Source organism: Dendrobium catenatum, unplaced genomic scaffold (genome assembly GCF_001605985.2).
Source record: "Dendrobium catenatum unplaced genomic scaffold, ASM160598v2 original_scaffold_117459, whole genome shotgun sequence".
NCBI classification, from domain to species: Eukaryota; Viridiplantae; Streptophyta; class Magnoliopsida; order Asparagales; family Orchidaceae; genus Dendrobium; species Dendrobium catenatum.
In genome coordinates, this window is record NW_021435894.1 from 340,447 (window position 1) to 358,717 (window position 18,271).

The 18,271-nt window shown below is 41.8% G+C and overlaps 1 protein-coding gene across 2 annotated transcripts in view; it reads left to right on the forward strand.

Annotated features, from left to right (window-relative positions):
* LOC110094194 (eukaryotic peptide chain release factor GTP-binding subunit ERF3A-like) overlaps positions 1 to 18,271 on the forward strand; it is a 52,730-nt gene that overhangs the window by 10,458 nt on the left and 24,001 nt on the right. For both annotated transcript variants that reach the window (XM_020819366.2, XM_028692081.1), the window contains 2 exons: positions 13,990 to 14,043; positions 14,304 to 14,399. In XM_020819366.2, the coding sequence (XP_020675025.1) occupies positions 13,990 to 14,043; positions 14,304 to 14,399 (150 nt within the window). The remainder of the gene's footprint in view (positions 1 to 13,989; positions 14,044 to 14,303; positions 14,400 to 18,271) is intronic.

Genomic DNA, 18,271 nt, shown 5'->3' on the forward strand with positions numbered 1-18,271 from the left:
CCCCTAGATAGTATATTCTAAATTAAAATCAATTAGAATAGAGTTGTTAACCATTTAGAACTTAATTTATAGATTGATATATAATAAATAGACATAATAATAATTTGATATATATATAATTTATAATATATATATATATATATATAAATATATAAGACCCTAATAATAATAATCATCACGAACCCGAACCTCACGAATACCCGGAATGTAATTCGGATATAGTTGGTTGACCCGAAACTACCGAAAGTCGAGGTAGGGATTTCAGGGTCGGTAAACCGATAATTTCCCTTTTGTAAAAAAACGGGTCGGAAGCTTAATTCTGCGACAATATTCATTGACCTCTGAACGGGGTTGCCTTCAAATTTTAGATAAATCCATGAACTATTCCCTTGACATAACTTTACTGTCTTCAAACAAAATTGACAAGACTCTATTGTTTTAGTTTCGGTGTGAACCTCACTCACCATACCTCTCCTCATTAATAGTTCCTCGGTTCCTGTGCGACATGACAGCAAACCTTTCATAACAGTTCCTCAATCCTCTTTGCCTATCACTCGCTACCTGCCCTAGGCCACCTAGCTTGTGACACCAGACTAGCTAGCGCCCCTTGCAACTCCTATAGCCCTTAAAGGATTCAAAATTGATTCTATCGATATTGTCTCAATGCACATTCAATAAAAAACTTCCGAAAAATTTTTTACCATTCTAACTTTAGTTTTAGCAAATCCTATAACTAAAGTGTAATGGCTTGTTTGATCGGCTGCTTTCTTGTTGCTTCTTAAATAAGTAACGTGTCCTAGTTACGCGTGTGACCCGCGGGTCACGAAGACATGGGTCTAACGTTCTGTTTGGCTAATACTCACAAGTTATTTTGAGAACACGTAAGAAAACTGTCCCTAAAGCCGACAGTGTGTCAGGACATCGTAGACAGGAACAATACATTAACGTGACGTGAAGTGTACCACCTTCAATGAGCTATTATACGGAACTGTCAAATCGAAATCAATCGCGGTTATTACTGAATTCATAATTAAAAAAAAAATCTCTGGGGATCTTGGATGGAAGAACAAATGATTGTTGATCTATACTTCATGCATGTCATGTCTGCATTCTACGACTCGTGCCGTCTCAACGATGATCAAATTCAAGAGAGTGTCCAGCGTCAGATTTATATATCTTTCCAAGCTCTATTCTACGGCCAGCGTCCGGTTCCGCCCTCCGGCCAGCCGCCAGCGTCCGCGGCCAGTGTCCGCGGCCAGCGTCCGCGTCAGGCGTCAGCCGCAGTTGGCCCTCCGGCCAGCGTCCGCACTCCGCAGGCGAGGTCCGCGAGGAGCGGACTAGCGGAGGAGACCTTGCCGGGACGGGAGGAGGCTTCCGCGGGTCGGGTCGGGTTGACCCGAACCCGAAGCGGGTCGGGTTCGGGTCCGGAAAATCGACCCGTTTATAAAAACGGGTCGGGTTGACCCGAACCCGAATATTTCCGGGTCAATTCCGGGTTGACCCGAACCCGACCTGTAACCCGAAATTGACAGGTCTAATCATATTGAAGTTACTCTTATACAACATCCTAGTCTAGAACTTATTGTCACTACTAATTCAATTCTTTCTTCATGCCGCTCGACTGACTCAGAATCTTCCACTAGCCATAGTGGACTTAACCCGGCCTCGACTTATGAATACTCTTCGTGATATTATACAAAATGAATTACGACTTCTTGTTCTCAAGAGGAATTTTCTTTAAGGGATGCGAATAATCTTCTTTCTCCACTTAATCTTCAGGTTTCTTCATCTTTAATAGTTGAAATTATCCAAAATCCCATTCCTGTGTTCAATCTACCAACTATTATTTTATTTGATGAGTCATTTGATCCCTATATGCATATTTATCATTACTGGAACATCATGCATATCCAACAAGCTTTTGATGCACTTCTTTATCAAGTATTTTATGCTACTTTAAAAGATTGAGCTCACACTTGGTTTTATTTGTTCACCGATAATACTAACCACAACTCTGCCCACCTTGAATTCTTTTTGTGGAATAATTTATTGTCAATCGAAGAATCGTCAAGAATCCTCTCATTTTTTGAGGATCCGCCAAAATGAAAGTGAATCTTTAAATGATACTTTTGATGTTTTTCCTTTGAAGTTTGTCAAATTTTAAGAGTGAATCTTGATTAATTAAGGGGCGTCTATTTTGGATGTCTTTGCTATGTACTCATTAATCTGTGAGACTATATGCACTTATATTGATCTTATTCATAGAGTGAAGCACACATCATTGTTGATGAAGCTATTAATGCACGTCATAAATAGTTTGAGCAATCGTTTAGCAAATGAAAGAATGTTCAAGAAAGTATTTTTCAAAAATCTCAATAAAAATGTTCAATCATGAATTTAAGTCTTTCTTCCTTATCTAGCCAAAAAAACAAGGAGAGTATTGGTCACCTCAGCAATAGAAAGGATATAAATAGTTAAGGGAATATGCATGATTAAATGTCTATGAATTATTATTTTAATGGCAATAAGAGATGAAGAGGATGTTAAGTGGCATCATCTTTTAAAACAAAATTTGAAAAATCACGAGCAATATTCTTTTTTTTTTAATGACATCTATGAGCATTATCTTGTAAAGGCCATTGGGATAAAAAATTTGAAGCATAAGTGATTATCTCTTGAATTTTATTCGAATTTTTTAACATTCTAGCATTAGGTCTTCCCATATAAATAGACTTTGAATAAAATAGTTTATATATTTGTTAAGGTAATGTATCTCATATTGAATATTTTCAATATTGAGAATTCTTAGTATGACTTCTTCTCCAACTTAAAAAGGACCATTTAACTTTTTTAGTCTTCCCCATTTTTCAAGAATACCCCAATCATTTTTCGCAAAGAAAAATTCATCGGACCCCTTTTTCAAGGGAACTTTGGTTTGTTGGTCTAACCATTTGCTCCTCCAAATGACGCGACCTTGAGCATCACTTGTAAATTTATCTATTTTTGATAAATATTCTGGTGTTAATGTAACCCTAACACTATGATTTTTGAAGAAGACAATTAATCTGATAATAGTTATTGATGTAAGCAAGGCCCCCCCCCCCCCCCCCCCTTTTTTTTTTTTTTTCCCCCCCTTATTTTTGTATTTGGGTTTGTTGGGGGTGGATGGCTGTTGTCTGCTTGGTGGCTGTTTGGTTCCCTGGGTCCCGGTTCCTCTGGGCTTGAACTGTTCGGTTGCTGTTCCCTGGCTTTCCCGGTTTCCCTAGCCTTGGCTGTTCGGTTCCTGCTGCTATCCCTTGGCTTTCCCCTATTCTTGTTGGCTGTTTTGGGCGGCTGCTTGGGTGTCTTTTTGGCTTCCTTTTCTCTATTTATAGTGATGTTTTGTGGCTATTTTAGGAGAGTGAAATGTAGTGATTTTTGGAAAACAAAACCTAAGGGGTTTTAGCTTGAGAGCTAATTTTCTACATCTCGTCTTATTCATCTCGGTCTTTTAATCTATTTCTTCTATCAATGGTTTACACCCCATTATATCTTTCTTCTCAAACTACAAAAATTTGTAAGGTGTCGTTGTGTCTTGTTTAAGTTTATTTTGTCATGTTGTTGTGTTTGTTTAAGTTATTTGGAAAGGAATCAATTATTTGCATGCCTAGTAGGCTTTATATTTTTTTTGGTTGCATCAGTTATTAGCATGAAAATTGGGATATATTAATGTTATATGCCGTCAAAGTATCAGTCAGTTGAAGGGCAAGAAAAAGTCGTAACGCTGCTCGTAAACTAATTTTCTAAACTATAAAATATCCTAGTGGTTGGGAATAGAAAATTTATTACAAAAGATTTTCAAAGAATTTGTCAGTGATGGTAGACATCACATATTATTAACCACTAATGCTCTATAAATCTTTTCGGACTATCATATTGTGTAAGCATTAGTCCCGTTTCTTTTGTTAGAATTTTGTTTGGAGAATGATTATTCATGGAGAATTTAATTTCACTCATAATTTTGTCAATACATGACAACTCATTACCCTTAATGGAGAAGCATTTTTCAAGAATACCTCAATTATTCTTCACAAAGAAAAATTTACTGGAACAGTTCTTTAAGAGGTCTTTATTTCAAAAAATTATTGGACCACCTTGTGTTTGAACACAAGTAACAGCTCCTGCATACATATCCTTAATGATTTGAATATAAGCATTATTAACCCTTTCTTATATAGAACTCTTCAAAACACTTCTCTTGTAACTTTATCATATTCTTTCTTTAAATCAATAAAAATTATATGTAGATCCTCCTTATTCTCTCTGTATTTCTCCATTAAACCTCTCAATAAATGCATAGCTTCCATAGTAGACCTAACTGGCATGAATCCAAATTGATTTTGAGAAACATTAGTGTCACGCCGCAACCTATGCTCGATAAATCTCTCCCATAATTTTAAAGTATGACACATAAACTTAATTCCTCTATAATTTGCATAATATTGTGCATCAGCTTTATTCTTAAAAGTAGGAATCAACATACTCATTCTCCACTTATCTGACATCTTTTTTGTCTTCAAAATAATATTTAAAAGTTTAGTAAGCCAAAAAAATCCTTCATCTCCTAAGCATTTTCGCACCTCTATTGGAATATCATCAGGTCCAATGCTTTTCCACACTTTATTTTCTTTAAAGCCTCTTTAACTTCTATTTTACTAATACGCCGATAAAAATAAAAATCTTTATTTTCATTTAGGGTGCTAAGGCCACTAACATCAATTACATTCTCGTAATCTTCATTTAAAAGGTTAGCAAAATATCTCATTCACCTTTGTTGAAAATTCTCTTCAAATAAAAGCACTTTTTGATCTTCATCCTTAATACACTTCATTTGAACTAAATCCTTACTACTTTTTTCTCTTTGTTTAGCTAACTTATTATATAAATTATTAAAAGCTAAAATCTTTGCATTGCATATTGCTTTCTTAGACTCCTTACGGGTCTCTTTATATCTTTCCCAATTATCAAAATTTTTACAGCTAAACCAATTTTAATAACAAGTCTTCTTATTTTTAATTTTTTCTTGCACATTTTGATTTCACCACAAACTATTTTTACTATTAGTAGCTTTTCCATTTGATACTCCAAACACTTCTTTTGCAACATTATTAATATTACTAACTACTTTTTTCCACATAATATTAGATTTCTCATGCACAAGCAAAATCTTAAGATTTAGAATCTTACTCTAAAAAAAAAAAAAAAAAGTTAATCACTTGGGCTTTAAAAAGTTTAATACAAATAGCAGTTTCAAAATAATGTTCATATATGTCATTCAAAGAAAGAAAAAATGATTGAAGTTTTGGTAGTATCAACTAATAGTAAAGGTCATAAGAATTTTTTTTTTTTAATTCAGCCCGTTAAAATTATATCCATTCATGCAACGGAAGTCAACAAGCTGGTGAATTGGTGATTTATTTTTTGCTTCCTTTTTCTTTAGTTTTTTCTAAGGCCAATCATGTGCATTTTAGATGTAAAAAAGAGTTGATAATGATCTCTTTTTGAACCTAGCAAAATTTTTTGATGAAAATTTGTCAGAAATCTCGATAGATTTTGTTGTTGATACTAATACATTTTTTTGTACTGGTTGTAATAAGTTTCGAAGCTTAGTATGTTCCTCATGATAGAGGTGGTTCCGACCTCATGGGTGGGTGTTACATTTTTTAGTTCTTAGGCTTGATTATGTTGCTTTTTGAGTAAACAAAAGTTGTCGTTAGTCTGATGCTTTGTGTAAGGTAGACTTGATGTGAGATCTAGTTTGGTAGAAGGTATGTTGGTCTGTGGAGTTCTCCTATGGTCTAGTTTTTGTGCATGATGGACTTGTTGAGGGAGGTAGAGCGAATGATTTGGCTGGTCAAATCATTAATGATGGTTCCTAACTCTCCTTGAAAGCTTCTTGAGTTAGGGCAAATGATTTGGCTGGTCAAATCATTGATGATAATACCTAACTCTCCCTGAAAGCATCTTGAGTTGGGGCAATTTGTTTGGTCCCACCTAGGCTTATTGAACCACTAAGAACATCTTTTTGACTTTGGCTGCTAAATCTTGTCAAACTTGGAGAAATTGGGAAATTCAGTTGTTATAGGACTTGTGAAATGGGTGCCACCTTTGCCCTTAATATGACACATTGAGCAAAGCAACTCTCACTGACATTGATGTTTATATGGCAATTTGGGTTGACCTTCATACCCACCTGCATCCTCAATTGGAGGTGGAGTCTTTGCTTTCTAGTTTGGCTTACTGAAGCTTGCAAACTCGGAGATCTTCTGCTAGGTTTTCAAAGCTTTGGTGAGATGGAGAAATTGACCCTTGGACTTAGGGTTCTTCATGTAGTGTCCTTTAGGGGGTTGATATTCCATGTTTGTGTAGATAGCTACTCCTTTTCATATGCGTATTGAGGGCGCCCTTGGTTGAGAGCCTGCTTATGGTTATAACTTAGAATTCTTTTGGACCAAGATTAGATTGGCTTTTTTGTTAGTTGGGAGCTTATTGAACTCCATCTTGAAGCTCATGAGGTGTGTGGCTTGGTTCCCCATTGACTGTTCTCTTGAAGATGGCGGACTGTCCATGGCTGAATCCTTTAATTCAATTATGCCATGGTTGTGTGATAGGAAATACTTGAGTTCGCAAGTAATCCAACTGGATCTACTTGAGTTCGATAGCAAACCTATCAAGAAACGGTAAAAACAGCGAGAAAACACAAGAAAACGTTGTTGGAGAATAATCAACGGAAGAAATTCTTATAACAATCAAAAAGAACAAACAAGAAGCAAAGATACAAGGGATCCTCAATTTGAGAGGAGGATCGTCTCTCCCAAATCTCTAGACAAGATCGTCTAGAGCCATAGCCTCCAAGAAACCCTAATTCTCAATCAATCAAAACATAATCCCTCATAATCCCCCTCCTCTTACTTAATACAAAGTATTTCCTAATTGGTTTTCCCTCCCTAAGCCCAGCCGCCCAAACCAATTCAATTTTTGAATCAAGTGGGGCCCCCATGTGGGCGGGCCGAATGATGGGAGGCGGACCCTGTCCGACTCCTGTAGATCTGAACCGGCCTTTGGGCCGGTTTTGCCGGTTCCTTGTGAACCGGCTGCACATCAATACCATGCTCCCAAAGAACCACCTTGTCCTCAAGGTGAAATCAGGAAATTGATGTTTCACCCTCTCGTATGGCTCCCACGTGGCCTCGTAGTCTGGAAGGTTCTTCCACTGGATGAACACTTCTTTAGTTCATTCTTCTTTTTGGCGAACCCCCATCCGTTCTAATGGTTCCAAAACCACCTCTAAATCCTCCGTCAGAGTCGCTGGTAGCTCGGGGTTGGCTGTATAATCACCAATGACCTTAATCAACTGTGATACATGAAATACTGGATGTATGGTCGCCGTTGGTGGTAGCTTCAGTCGATATGCTACTGCTCCGATCTTCTCTAGCACTTCATAAGGATAAGGCCCAAAGTACCGAGGAACCAGCTTCTCATTTCTCCTGTTGGCGACTGTTTTCTGTCTATATGGTCGGAGCTTCAAATACACCTTCTCCCCTACTTCAAATTGGATGTCCCTCCTATGCCCGTCTGCTTGCCGCTTCATAATCTGTTGAGCCCTCAGTAAATGTCTCTTCAATTCTTCCAACACTTTATCCCTGTCCTCCAAATACTCCTCTACTGAGGAAACGGAAGTACTACTACTCCCAAAATGCACCAAGTGAGGAGGGTCACTTCCGTACAACACCTTAAATGAGGTCATCTGTGCAGCCGAGTGGAAAGAGGTGTTGTACCAGTACTCCGCCCATGACAGTCACTTAGCCCACTGCTTAGGCGTATCCAACACGAAGCATCTCAAGTATGTTTCCAAGCTCCTATTGACCACCTCAGTCTGGCCATCTGTTTGCGGGTGGTAGGCGGTGCTCCTTTTCAGAACTGTTCCCTACAACTTGAACAACTCTTTCCAAAAATGGCTAAGGAACACCTTATCTCTGTCTAACACAATTGCCTCTGGTACCCCGTGCAATCTGACCACCTCCCCAATGAATGCTGAGGATACTGTCACCACGGTGTACAGATGTCGGAGAGGAATGAAATGAGCGTACTTGCTCAATCTATCTACCACCACCAAGATCACTATGAATCCTTCTGAACGAGGCAGTCCATCTATGAAGCCCATGGATATCTCCTCCCATACCTGTCATGGTAATGCCAACGGTTGTAGTAGTCCTCCTGGCGACATTGCCAGATATATGTTCCTCTGACAAACTTCGCACCTTGCCACCATCTCCTCTACATCTCTATGCATCCCCTTCCAGTAAAACTCGGTCGCCAGTCTCCTGTAGGTCTTCTGCACTCCTGAATGGCCCCCAACTGTGCTCCCATGAAATTCTTGGAGTAAATTTGGGATGTGAATCGAGGTTCGGGGCATCACAAATCTCCCCTGAAACAGCAGTCTGTCTCCCTCCAATGAGTACCCTGGGTGACTACCATCCTCTTTCAGTAAATCTGACCCGATCCTTTCCAAATCTTTATCTCTAGAACTTTCTTCTCTGATGGACTCCCAATCAAGCATCAAAGGCATGGATAGTGCCACTGCTTGCAGCTCTCCCATACATCTGGACAAGGCATCTGCCGCCTTGTTCTCCACTCCTGGCCTATACTGGATCTCAAAATCGTACCCTAACAACTTGGACAGCCACCTTTGATGCTCCTCTGTCACCATCCGCTGCTCCAACAGGTATTTCAGGCTCTGCTGATCTGTCCTGACAATGAAATGTCTCCCAAGCAGGTAGGGCCGCCACTTATGGATGGCCAACACGATGACCATTAATTCCCTCCCCTAAACTGATTTCAGACTGGCTCTAGCAGTCAATACCTGGCTGAAATAGGCAATAGGCCTCCGACTCTGCATTAGCACTGCACCAAGACTGTACTCGGATGCATCGGTCTCCACAATAAAAGTCTGAGTGAAATCTGGCAACGCTAGGACCGACACCGTGGTCATCGCCTTCTTCAAGCTCTCAAACGCTGATGTGGCTACCTCCCTCCATAGGAACCCGTCTTTCTTCAACTGCTCAGTAAGCGGCCATTCTATGGAACTATACCCCTTTCCGAACCTTCTGTAGTAACCTGTCAGTCATAGGAATCCCCTCAGCTCCTTCAAATTTTTCGGTACTGGCCACCTTAACATTGCTCCAATTTTGGACTGATCAGCTGCCACCCCTCCTTTTGAAACCACATGGCCCAAGTACTCTACACTGGTTTGTGCAAAGCAACATTCTTTAAATTAGCCCTCAACTGGTGCTCCTGCAGTACCTCTAACACCTTTTTTAAGTGCTCCTAGTGCTCCTCCTCTATCCTGCTGTAGATCAGGATATCGTCAAAGAACACTAACACAAACCGTCTGAGATAAGGTTTGAAAACCCTATTCATCAGGGCCTGGAAAGTTGCTGGAGCGTTGGCATCACCAAAAGCTCATAATGGCCTTCATGAGTTCTGAAAGCCGTCTTGGGTACATCTTCCCTCTTCATCCGGATCTGGTGGTAGCCTGATTTCAGTCTATCTTGCTAAAAATCACAGTCCCACTCAATTCATCTAGGAGCTCGTCGATGACGGGTATAAGAAACTTGTCCGGGACAGTCTCCTTGTTGAGTGCTCTGTAGTCCACACAAAGCCGCCAGCTGCCGTCCTTCTTGACCAACAGAACGGGACTAGAGAAAGGGCTGATACTGAGTCTGAGGATTTCTGCCTCTAACATTTCTCTAATCAACTGTTTAATCTTATCCTTCTGGAACTGAGGGTAGAGATAGGGCCATACGTTGATGGGTGATACCCACTCCCTCAAAACGATGGCATGCTCCCTCTCTCGCTGTGGTGGTAACCCCTGAGGTGGCTGAAAAACCTCTTAGAACTGCTGAATCAAAGGCTGAATGGAGAGAGAGAGATGTCGCCTCCTTCCTCCAATCTCGCTCCCTCCAAGCTGTGCAGCTCCACCAAATACCCCACGCCTGCCGACTAAATGTCCCTCACCATGATTTTAAGAGAAACTAGGGATTTGGAAAGTCCTGCATCTCCCTTGATTACCACCTTCTTTCCCTCGACCGTCAGCTCCATCGTGGGTGCTCTCCAATTCACCTTGGTGTCCCCCAAAGTTTGCAGCCATTTCATGCCCAAGATGACATATTTACTCCCAAGTTCCAGCGGAAGGAAATCTTCCTTCACCTGTATCCCCTGGATCGTCAGTTGCACTCCTCTGCAAATCCCCTGAACCCTCTCTATCTTCCCTGTGCCCATCATCACCCCATAACAGCCAGTGTCCACCAATCTCACTCACAGTTGATCAACAATCTGTGTGGAAATGAAGTTGTGAGTCGCCCCACTATCAATCAGCACCACCACCTTCTTGTACTCTATCTCTCCCCTCACCTTCATAGTGTGATTTGTAGTGAATCACACCACTGAGTTCAGGAAAACTTCTGTTAGATCCAAGTGTAGCTTCTCCTTCATCTCCTCCTCTGTCTCTAGCTCACCTCCCTCCTCAGTTTCCTCGTCACCGCAGACAGTGAGAACCTGAAGGGTTCGGTCCTTGCACCGATGCCCTGGTGTGTACTTCTCATCGCAGTGAAAACACAACCCCTTAACCCTCTTCTCCTGCATTTCTTTCTTTGTTAGCCGTTTGAAATTTCCGCCACTTCCCCCTCCTCATGTCCTCTCCCTTGGTGCTTCTCGTGGTCCTCCCTGGGCAGTTCCTTTGGGGGCTAGGAAGGTAGTCGTCATCTTGTAGGATCCCCCAGAGCTACTGCTACGAGCTCCCCTCTCCAGGTGCTTCTGTTCCTCTACCAGCTGTGCCAACTCCATGGCTTCTCCCAAGGCCCCGTGGTCTCATCACCCTGACAGCTGCTCTGATCTCCGGTTTAAGGCCTTTCATGAAGTTTCCCTCCAACACGATCTCAGAGAGACGATCCAGCCTGCTCGCAAGGTACTCAAACCTATCGCGGTAATCGGCGACCGTCCCCTCCTGTGTCAGGGCAAAGAACTGCTCGTAGAAGTTTCCTCCCCTACTGGCTCGGAAACGCTCTAGCAGACAGTCCTTGAACTCCCTCCAGCTTTGAATGGGCCTCCTCATATCCCGCCACTGGTACCAAGCTAATGCTTTTCCTTCCAAACACAGTTATGCTGCTGTTAATTTCTCCTCCTCGGTCAACCCATTGACCGCAAAGTATCGCTCCATCTTGTAGATCCAGCTATGTGCGTCCTCGCCCTCAAAGATGGGCATCTTCAATTTCCTTACCCTCGGGTCTCCCCAGTTTCCCCTCACTCCTCCATAACCTCCCATTCCCCGAGGGGGAAATCCCCAATGGTCACGAACTTCCCTCCGCCGATCATACCCCTGCCCTTCCTCATACTCTTCCCTTCGCCTCTCCTCCTCAGCACCTCGACGGTAAAACTCATCCCTTCTCCCAAAAAATTCAGCACCCCTTCTCTCATAGCCCATGCTCATCTCCTCCCAAGAAAGTGGTTCTAGCGGAGGCATTCCGTCATTCCCATCAAGGATCTCCACTTCGGTAGTCTCCCTCCCCCTCAATGGGTTCAGGTTCCCGTTTCTCCCATTGTCGCCAGTGGCCTCCCTTGCTTATGCTGTCGTCGGGGTTGGTTTGCCCTCTAACATCTTCTTCATCATTTCTTCTAATGCCGTGAACCTTCCATCCATATTTTCATGGATGGACGCAAATTGATTTTGAAATTCAACGGTTCTTTCTTCTAAATCGGTCTTCAGTTGGCCGATTTCTCCCTCCAGAACTTCTACTTTTTGTCCGGCCATCTTCTCTTCCACGGTAACCGAGAATTTCCCTTGCGGAAGAGGTTTCCTTGCTGAAATTTCTGAATTTCAGCCGCCGATGGTCCCAAAATGACGCTCTGATACCAGTTTGATAGGAAATACTTGAGTTCACAAGTAATCCAACTGGATCTACTTGAGTTCGCAAGCAACCTATCAAGAAACGGTAAAAACAGCGAGAAAACACAAGAAAACGTTGTTGGAGAATAATCAACGGAAGAAATTCTTATAACAATCAAAGAGAACAAATAAGAAGCAAAGATACAAGGGATCCTCAATTCGAGAGGAGGATCGTCTCTCCCAAATCTCTAGACAAGATCGTCTAGAGCCCTAGCCTCCAAGAAACCCTAATTCTCAATCAATCAAAACATAATCCCTCATAATCCCCCTCCTCTTACTTAATACAAAGTATTTCCTAATTGGTTTTCCCTCCCTAAGCCCAGCCGCCCAAACCAATTCAATTTTTGAATCAAGTGGGCCCCCATGTGGGCGGGCCGAATGATGGGAGGCGGACCCTGTCTGCCTCCTATAGATCTGAGCCGGCCTTTGGGCCGGTTCTGCCGGTTCCTTGTGAACCGGCTGCACATCCGGTTCCTTGTGAACCGGCTGCACATCATTGTGGTACCAGAACAAGACCTTGTGAGTTAATTTTTTCGTTGGAGTGTTGCAAGTTGTTCGCAATAATACTTGCAAAAGCTATTTTGATGTGGCTATGAGAGCGAAGTATGCCAATAATTTTTCGGGCATGGGAAACCAAAATCAAATCCTTTCAGTTGCTTTGCTCATCAAATAGGCTGCAACTCTGCGTTACCATATCCTTCCTTCTGCTTCACTTGTGCACCTTAGGGTAGGAGAAGCGGAGTCTGAACCCGAGTCTCCTTCTCATCTTTAGGAGGTATGAGCAGGGCCATGCGAGATGATATAAGATAAACATCCACAGCGTTTGAACTTCAGTTGAGGGTTCAGAGCTTGTTGAAGGCACATCTTACAAGAAGCACAAGAAGGACAAATGGCCCATCATAGAGGCTGAAGTGGTCCAAGCCCTTGAATTGATCTTTGGTCAATGTAAGACCTGTGTAACCTACTACAATAACCTCAAATTGATGGTGAAGCTCAAACAAAGGCATTATGACCAATGGTCCAGCCCGCACATTCACCAGTGTGCTCACTAGTAATATAGACTCAATTGATAGTTGTGGCCAATTACTTGTTAGATTAAAGCTTGTGGACATGTGAGGAGCACTATGGTAATATTTCTTCACTCTTTACAAGGTCACTCTCTCCGCCCTACCATAGAGAGATTGATTGATTGAATTTAATTTTAGGTATTTGAATATCTAATCTGAACTTTGATGCTAAATTGATGCATTTATCATAGGGTGATGGATGAAGTAGCCACGAACAAAACTCTTCTGGTGCCATTTATTGATTGCATTACACCTAATACACTTGTTTATTAGTCTACATGCACTAAATAACTCTCCTTTGATCTCTGCAGTATTTGTTGGTAAAATAGGTTGTCAGTACCAGCAATAAATTAATTTGTTGCATCTTTTTTTTTTTTAGATTATGATTTTTTTACATAAGTAAGCTTTGGAAAATTTGCTTGCTATATGTATAACAGCTATATAAAGTAAGCTAAGACATCGGATAGCATATCCAATTCTAATTTGTTGATAGTTTTGTAACATTAACAGGACTGTCCTTAGGGGAATATTGTGAAAAGCAACACAAACCTTTGAAATACTCATTTGACGAATGCGCAATGAACAACATTTATAGTTTCTTATGACAGTTAAGTCTGGTCGGAAAATATGTTAATACAACAACAGTAACAATATCAAACCTTATTTCCACTACGTGCATTAGATGATGTATGCACTGTGCTTGTGGAAAGGAAATTTTCTCATGGGGCTTGACCGGTTGATTTTTTGTCTTAATACTTTTGTTTCTTTGGATGGCATGCGCTTATTTTGTCTCGCATTCTTGTATTCTCTTGAACGTCAATATGGCTATAATTTATTAAATAATGCTTTCTGTGGATGTTATCTCATGAATCTTAAATTTACTTTTAATTGCTGAAATATAGTTTTTCTGTTGCTTAAGACTTTGTACTTTCTTTTCAGACTTCCATGAGGAGGTAGAATCAAACCTCCAGGAGTTGCAATTGGAGAAAAAAGGTTATTGAAAGTTTATCTTGTCAAGTAGTTCTTATAATTTGTGATACATATATTCAGAAGAATGCCACTCTTTTATTTCTCTTGGTTGATAGTTGGAGAAAGCATTTAATCAGTCATATTTGAATTATCCTTAATATATCATTGATGGTACTATCTGTAATCTGGGGTTTCTACATTTCTTTACTGAATTATTTGATTCCTTTTAATAACTTATGAATTCCTCTGTTATTGCTGATTTTGTTTTACTGCACAATTGAAAGAGGTGAAATTGCTCGGACATGAGGAACTTCAAGATCCTGGGGAAAAAGAAGAAGAGAAAAAGCGGCATTTGAATGTCGTTTTCATTGGGCATGTTGGTAAGTGATTCTGCTTGATGAAAGATGTTGCTTCTTCATCATCTTTTGTACATCAGTTTTTTTCGCTGATAATTTGGTCATTAATGGTTGTGCTGCATTCAGGGGCATACATACATATACATACATATATATATACATACATATATATATACATACATATATATATACATACATATATATATACATACATATATATATACATACATATATATATACATACATATATATATACATACATATATATATACATACATATATATATATCTAGAGATTTGGGAGAGACGATCCTCCTCTCGAATTGAGGATCACTTGTATCTTGCTTTCGTATTGTTTGTTCTTTGTTCCCTTATTGCAATCTATTATTTTGGGCTGATTTCGCCCATATTTTGGCTTATTTTTCGCTGTTTTGTCTCCAATTAGTAATAGGTTTGCTTGCGAACTCAAGTATTCCCTTAGGGTTGCTTGCGAACTCAAGTATTTACTATCAAATTGGTATCAGAGCGAGTCTTGGGACCGGTGGAGGGCTGTTGTTGTCCAATTCCAGCAGCAGTTTTTGGCCGGAAAAAGAAGAAATTGCTGTTTTTTTACTCCAAGATCTAGATTTTGTGAATCTACAAACTCCGGATCATAATGGTGGCCAAGAAAGTTGATGCTTTGGAGGAGAAACTCGAAGGAGAGATGAATCACATCAAAGAAACCATGGAGGAAAGAATTTCGTCCATGGAGGGGCAGGTGGCCGATCTCAGGGACATGATGAAAAGAATGTTGGAACTTCAAGCACAAACGGCGGCATCCGAAGCGAAGGGCCCCGAAGCGAGAAACACCAATTCTGAAATCTGAAAGGAGGAAGAAGGGTGGAAATCGTGGAAAGGGGGAAGAAGAAGGCGCTATATGCAGCCTTTCCATAGGGAAGAAAGAGGAGATCGACATGGAGAAATGTATGGATATGGGGGAGCGGAGCAAGGAAGGGCTGAGTGGGAACACCATGAGGGGTTTTACGGTCGTCGGGGTTCTGAATTTGAAGAAAGAAGAGGGGATTTTGAAGGGGGTTTGGGCTATGGTAGGGCAAGAGAAGATCGGGAAACTTGGGGTGCACCTAGCGCTTGGGAAAGGGGAAACTATAGAAGAATCCGAGGCAATGGGGGGATCAAAAGGTAAGGAATTTGAAGATGCCCATATTCGAAGGAGAAGACGTGTATGGGTGGATTTACAAAGTGGAGCGATACTTCGCCGTCAATGGGATAACAGAGGAAGAGAAGCTAACGACAGCCGGATTATGCTTAGAAGGGAAAGCTCTGTCATGGTTTCAATGGAGAGACCAGAGGAGATCGATCAGAAATTAGAGGGAATTTAAAGATTGCATAATAGAGCGTTTTCAAACCGATCAAGGAGGAGACTTCTATGAGCAGTTCTTTGCTCTAACACAGGAGGGATCAGTAGCAGATTATCGGGAGCAGTTTGAGCACCTAGATAGCAGGGTGGAGCGACTCTCAGACACAGTATTAGAGGGAAATTTCATGAAAGGGTTGAAGGCGTTGATCCGAGCAGCAATAAAGGTGTTGATGCCCCGTGACCTAGGGGAAGCCATGAAGTTAGCCTAACTGGTGGAAAATCAGAAGAATTTGGAGAAGGGGGCCAGAAGTAGCAGCACCGGGGGCACGTACAGGATGACGAACATTCATCTCGCACCGAAAGGCCCTACAACAGGAGGGAATAGAGAAGCCACCAAGGAGAAGACAGGAGGAAACGGAGGAAACTTCAAACGACTGACAGAGAAAGAGATGCAGGAGAAGAGGGCTAAGGGCTTATGCTTCCGATGCGATGAAAAGTACACACCAGGACATCGGTGCATGGACTGAACTCTTCAGGTTCTCACTATCTGCGATGACGAGGAAACTGAGGAGGGAGGTGAGGAGGAGATAGAAGGAGAAGAGGAGCTACACTTGGATTTTGCTGAGGTTTCCCTAAACTCAGTGGTGGGGTTCACTACGAATCACACCATGAAAGTGAAGGGAGAGATAGAGGACATGGAGGTGGTGGTGCTAATTGATAGTGGGGCTACCTACAATTTCATTTCCACCCAGGTCGTAGACCAGTTGGGAATCAAATTGGTGGACACAGGCTGTTACAGAGTGATGATGGGTACAATGAAGATAGAGAAAGGTCAGGGGATTTGCATAGAAGTACGACTGACGATCCAGGGGATACAGGTGAGGGTGGACTTCCTTCCACTAGAGCTGGGGAGCACGGACGTCATCTTGGGGATGAAATGGCTGCAAACTTTGGGTGACACCAAGGTGAATCGGGGAGCACTCACGATGGAGTTGATGGTGGACGGAAGGAAGGTAGTAATTAAGGGGGACGCGGGGCTTTCCAAATCCCTAGTTTCTCTTAAAACGATGGTGAAAGATATCCAGTTAGCAGACGGAGGATATTTAGTGGAATTGCACAGTTTAGAGGGAGCAAGAGTGGAAGAAGGAAGAGACATACCTCTCTCCATCCAACTGTTGATTCAGCAGTTCCAAGAGGTGTTTCAGCCACCCAGGGATTGCCACCGCTGAGGGAGCATGAACATGCCATCGTGTTGAAAGAGGGAGTGTCACCCATCAGTGTCCGACCTTACCGCCACCCTCAGTTCCAGAAAGATGAGATAGAGATGTTGATTAGAGAAATGCTGGAGGCAGAGATCATTAGACCCAGCATCAACCCTTTTTCTAGCCCTGTTCTGTTAGTAAAAAAGAAGGATGACAGTTTGCGCTTTTGTGTGGACTACAGAGCACTCAACAAGGAAACTGTACCAGACAAGTTTTTTATACATATCATTGATGAGCTACTAGATGAACTCAGTGGAACCGTGATTTTCAGCAAGATAGATTTAAAATCAGGTTACCACCAGATTCGAATGAAGGAGGATGTACCCAAAATGGCCTTTAGAACTCATGAAGGACATTATGAGTTCATGGTGATGCCGTTTGGCCTTACCAATGCTCCAGCTACTTTTCAGGCCCTTATGAACAAGGTTTTCAAACCTTATCTCAGACGATTTGTACTAGTATTATTTGACGACATCCTAGTCTACAGCAGGACAGAAGAGGAGCATTGGGAGCATTTGAAAAGGGTGCTAGAGGTACTATAGGAGCACTAGCTGAGGGCTAACTTGAAGAAATGCTGCTTTGCACAAGCCAGTGTAGAATACTTGGGCCCTGTGGTATCTAAAGGAGTTGCAGCGGATTAATCCAAAATTGAAGCTATGATAAGGTGGCCAGTGCCAAAAATCTGAAAGAATTAAGGGGATTCCTAGGACTGATGGGTTACTATAGGAGTTTCATAAAAGGGTATAGCTCCATAGCATGGCCACTCACGGAATAATTAAAGTCCTATGGGGAGAAGCAGCTACAACAACATTTGAGAGCTTGAAGAAGGCAATGACTATAGTATCGGTCCTAGCCTTGCCAGATTTCACTCAGACCTTTATTGTGGAGATAGATGCTTCAGGATACGGGCTGGGTGCAGTACTGATGCAGAGTCGCAGACCCATTGCCTATTTTAGCCAAGTATTGACCGCTAGAGCCCGACTGAAGTCAGTGTACCGTGTACGAGAGGGAATTAATGACCATCATATTAGCCATCCAGAAGTGACGACCCTACCTGCTGGGGAGAAATTTCATAGTCAGGAGTCAGGACAGATCAGTGAAGCCTGAAATACCTACTGGAACAACGGATGGTGACGGAAGAGCATCAAAGGTGGTTGTCCAAATTGCTAGGGTATGACTTTGAGATTCAGTACAGACCAGGAGTAGAGAACAAAGCGGCAGATGCTTTGTCTAGATGCATGGGGGAACTGCAGGCAGTGACATTATCCGTTTCTTTGA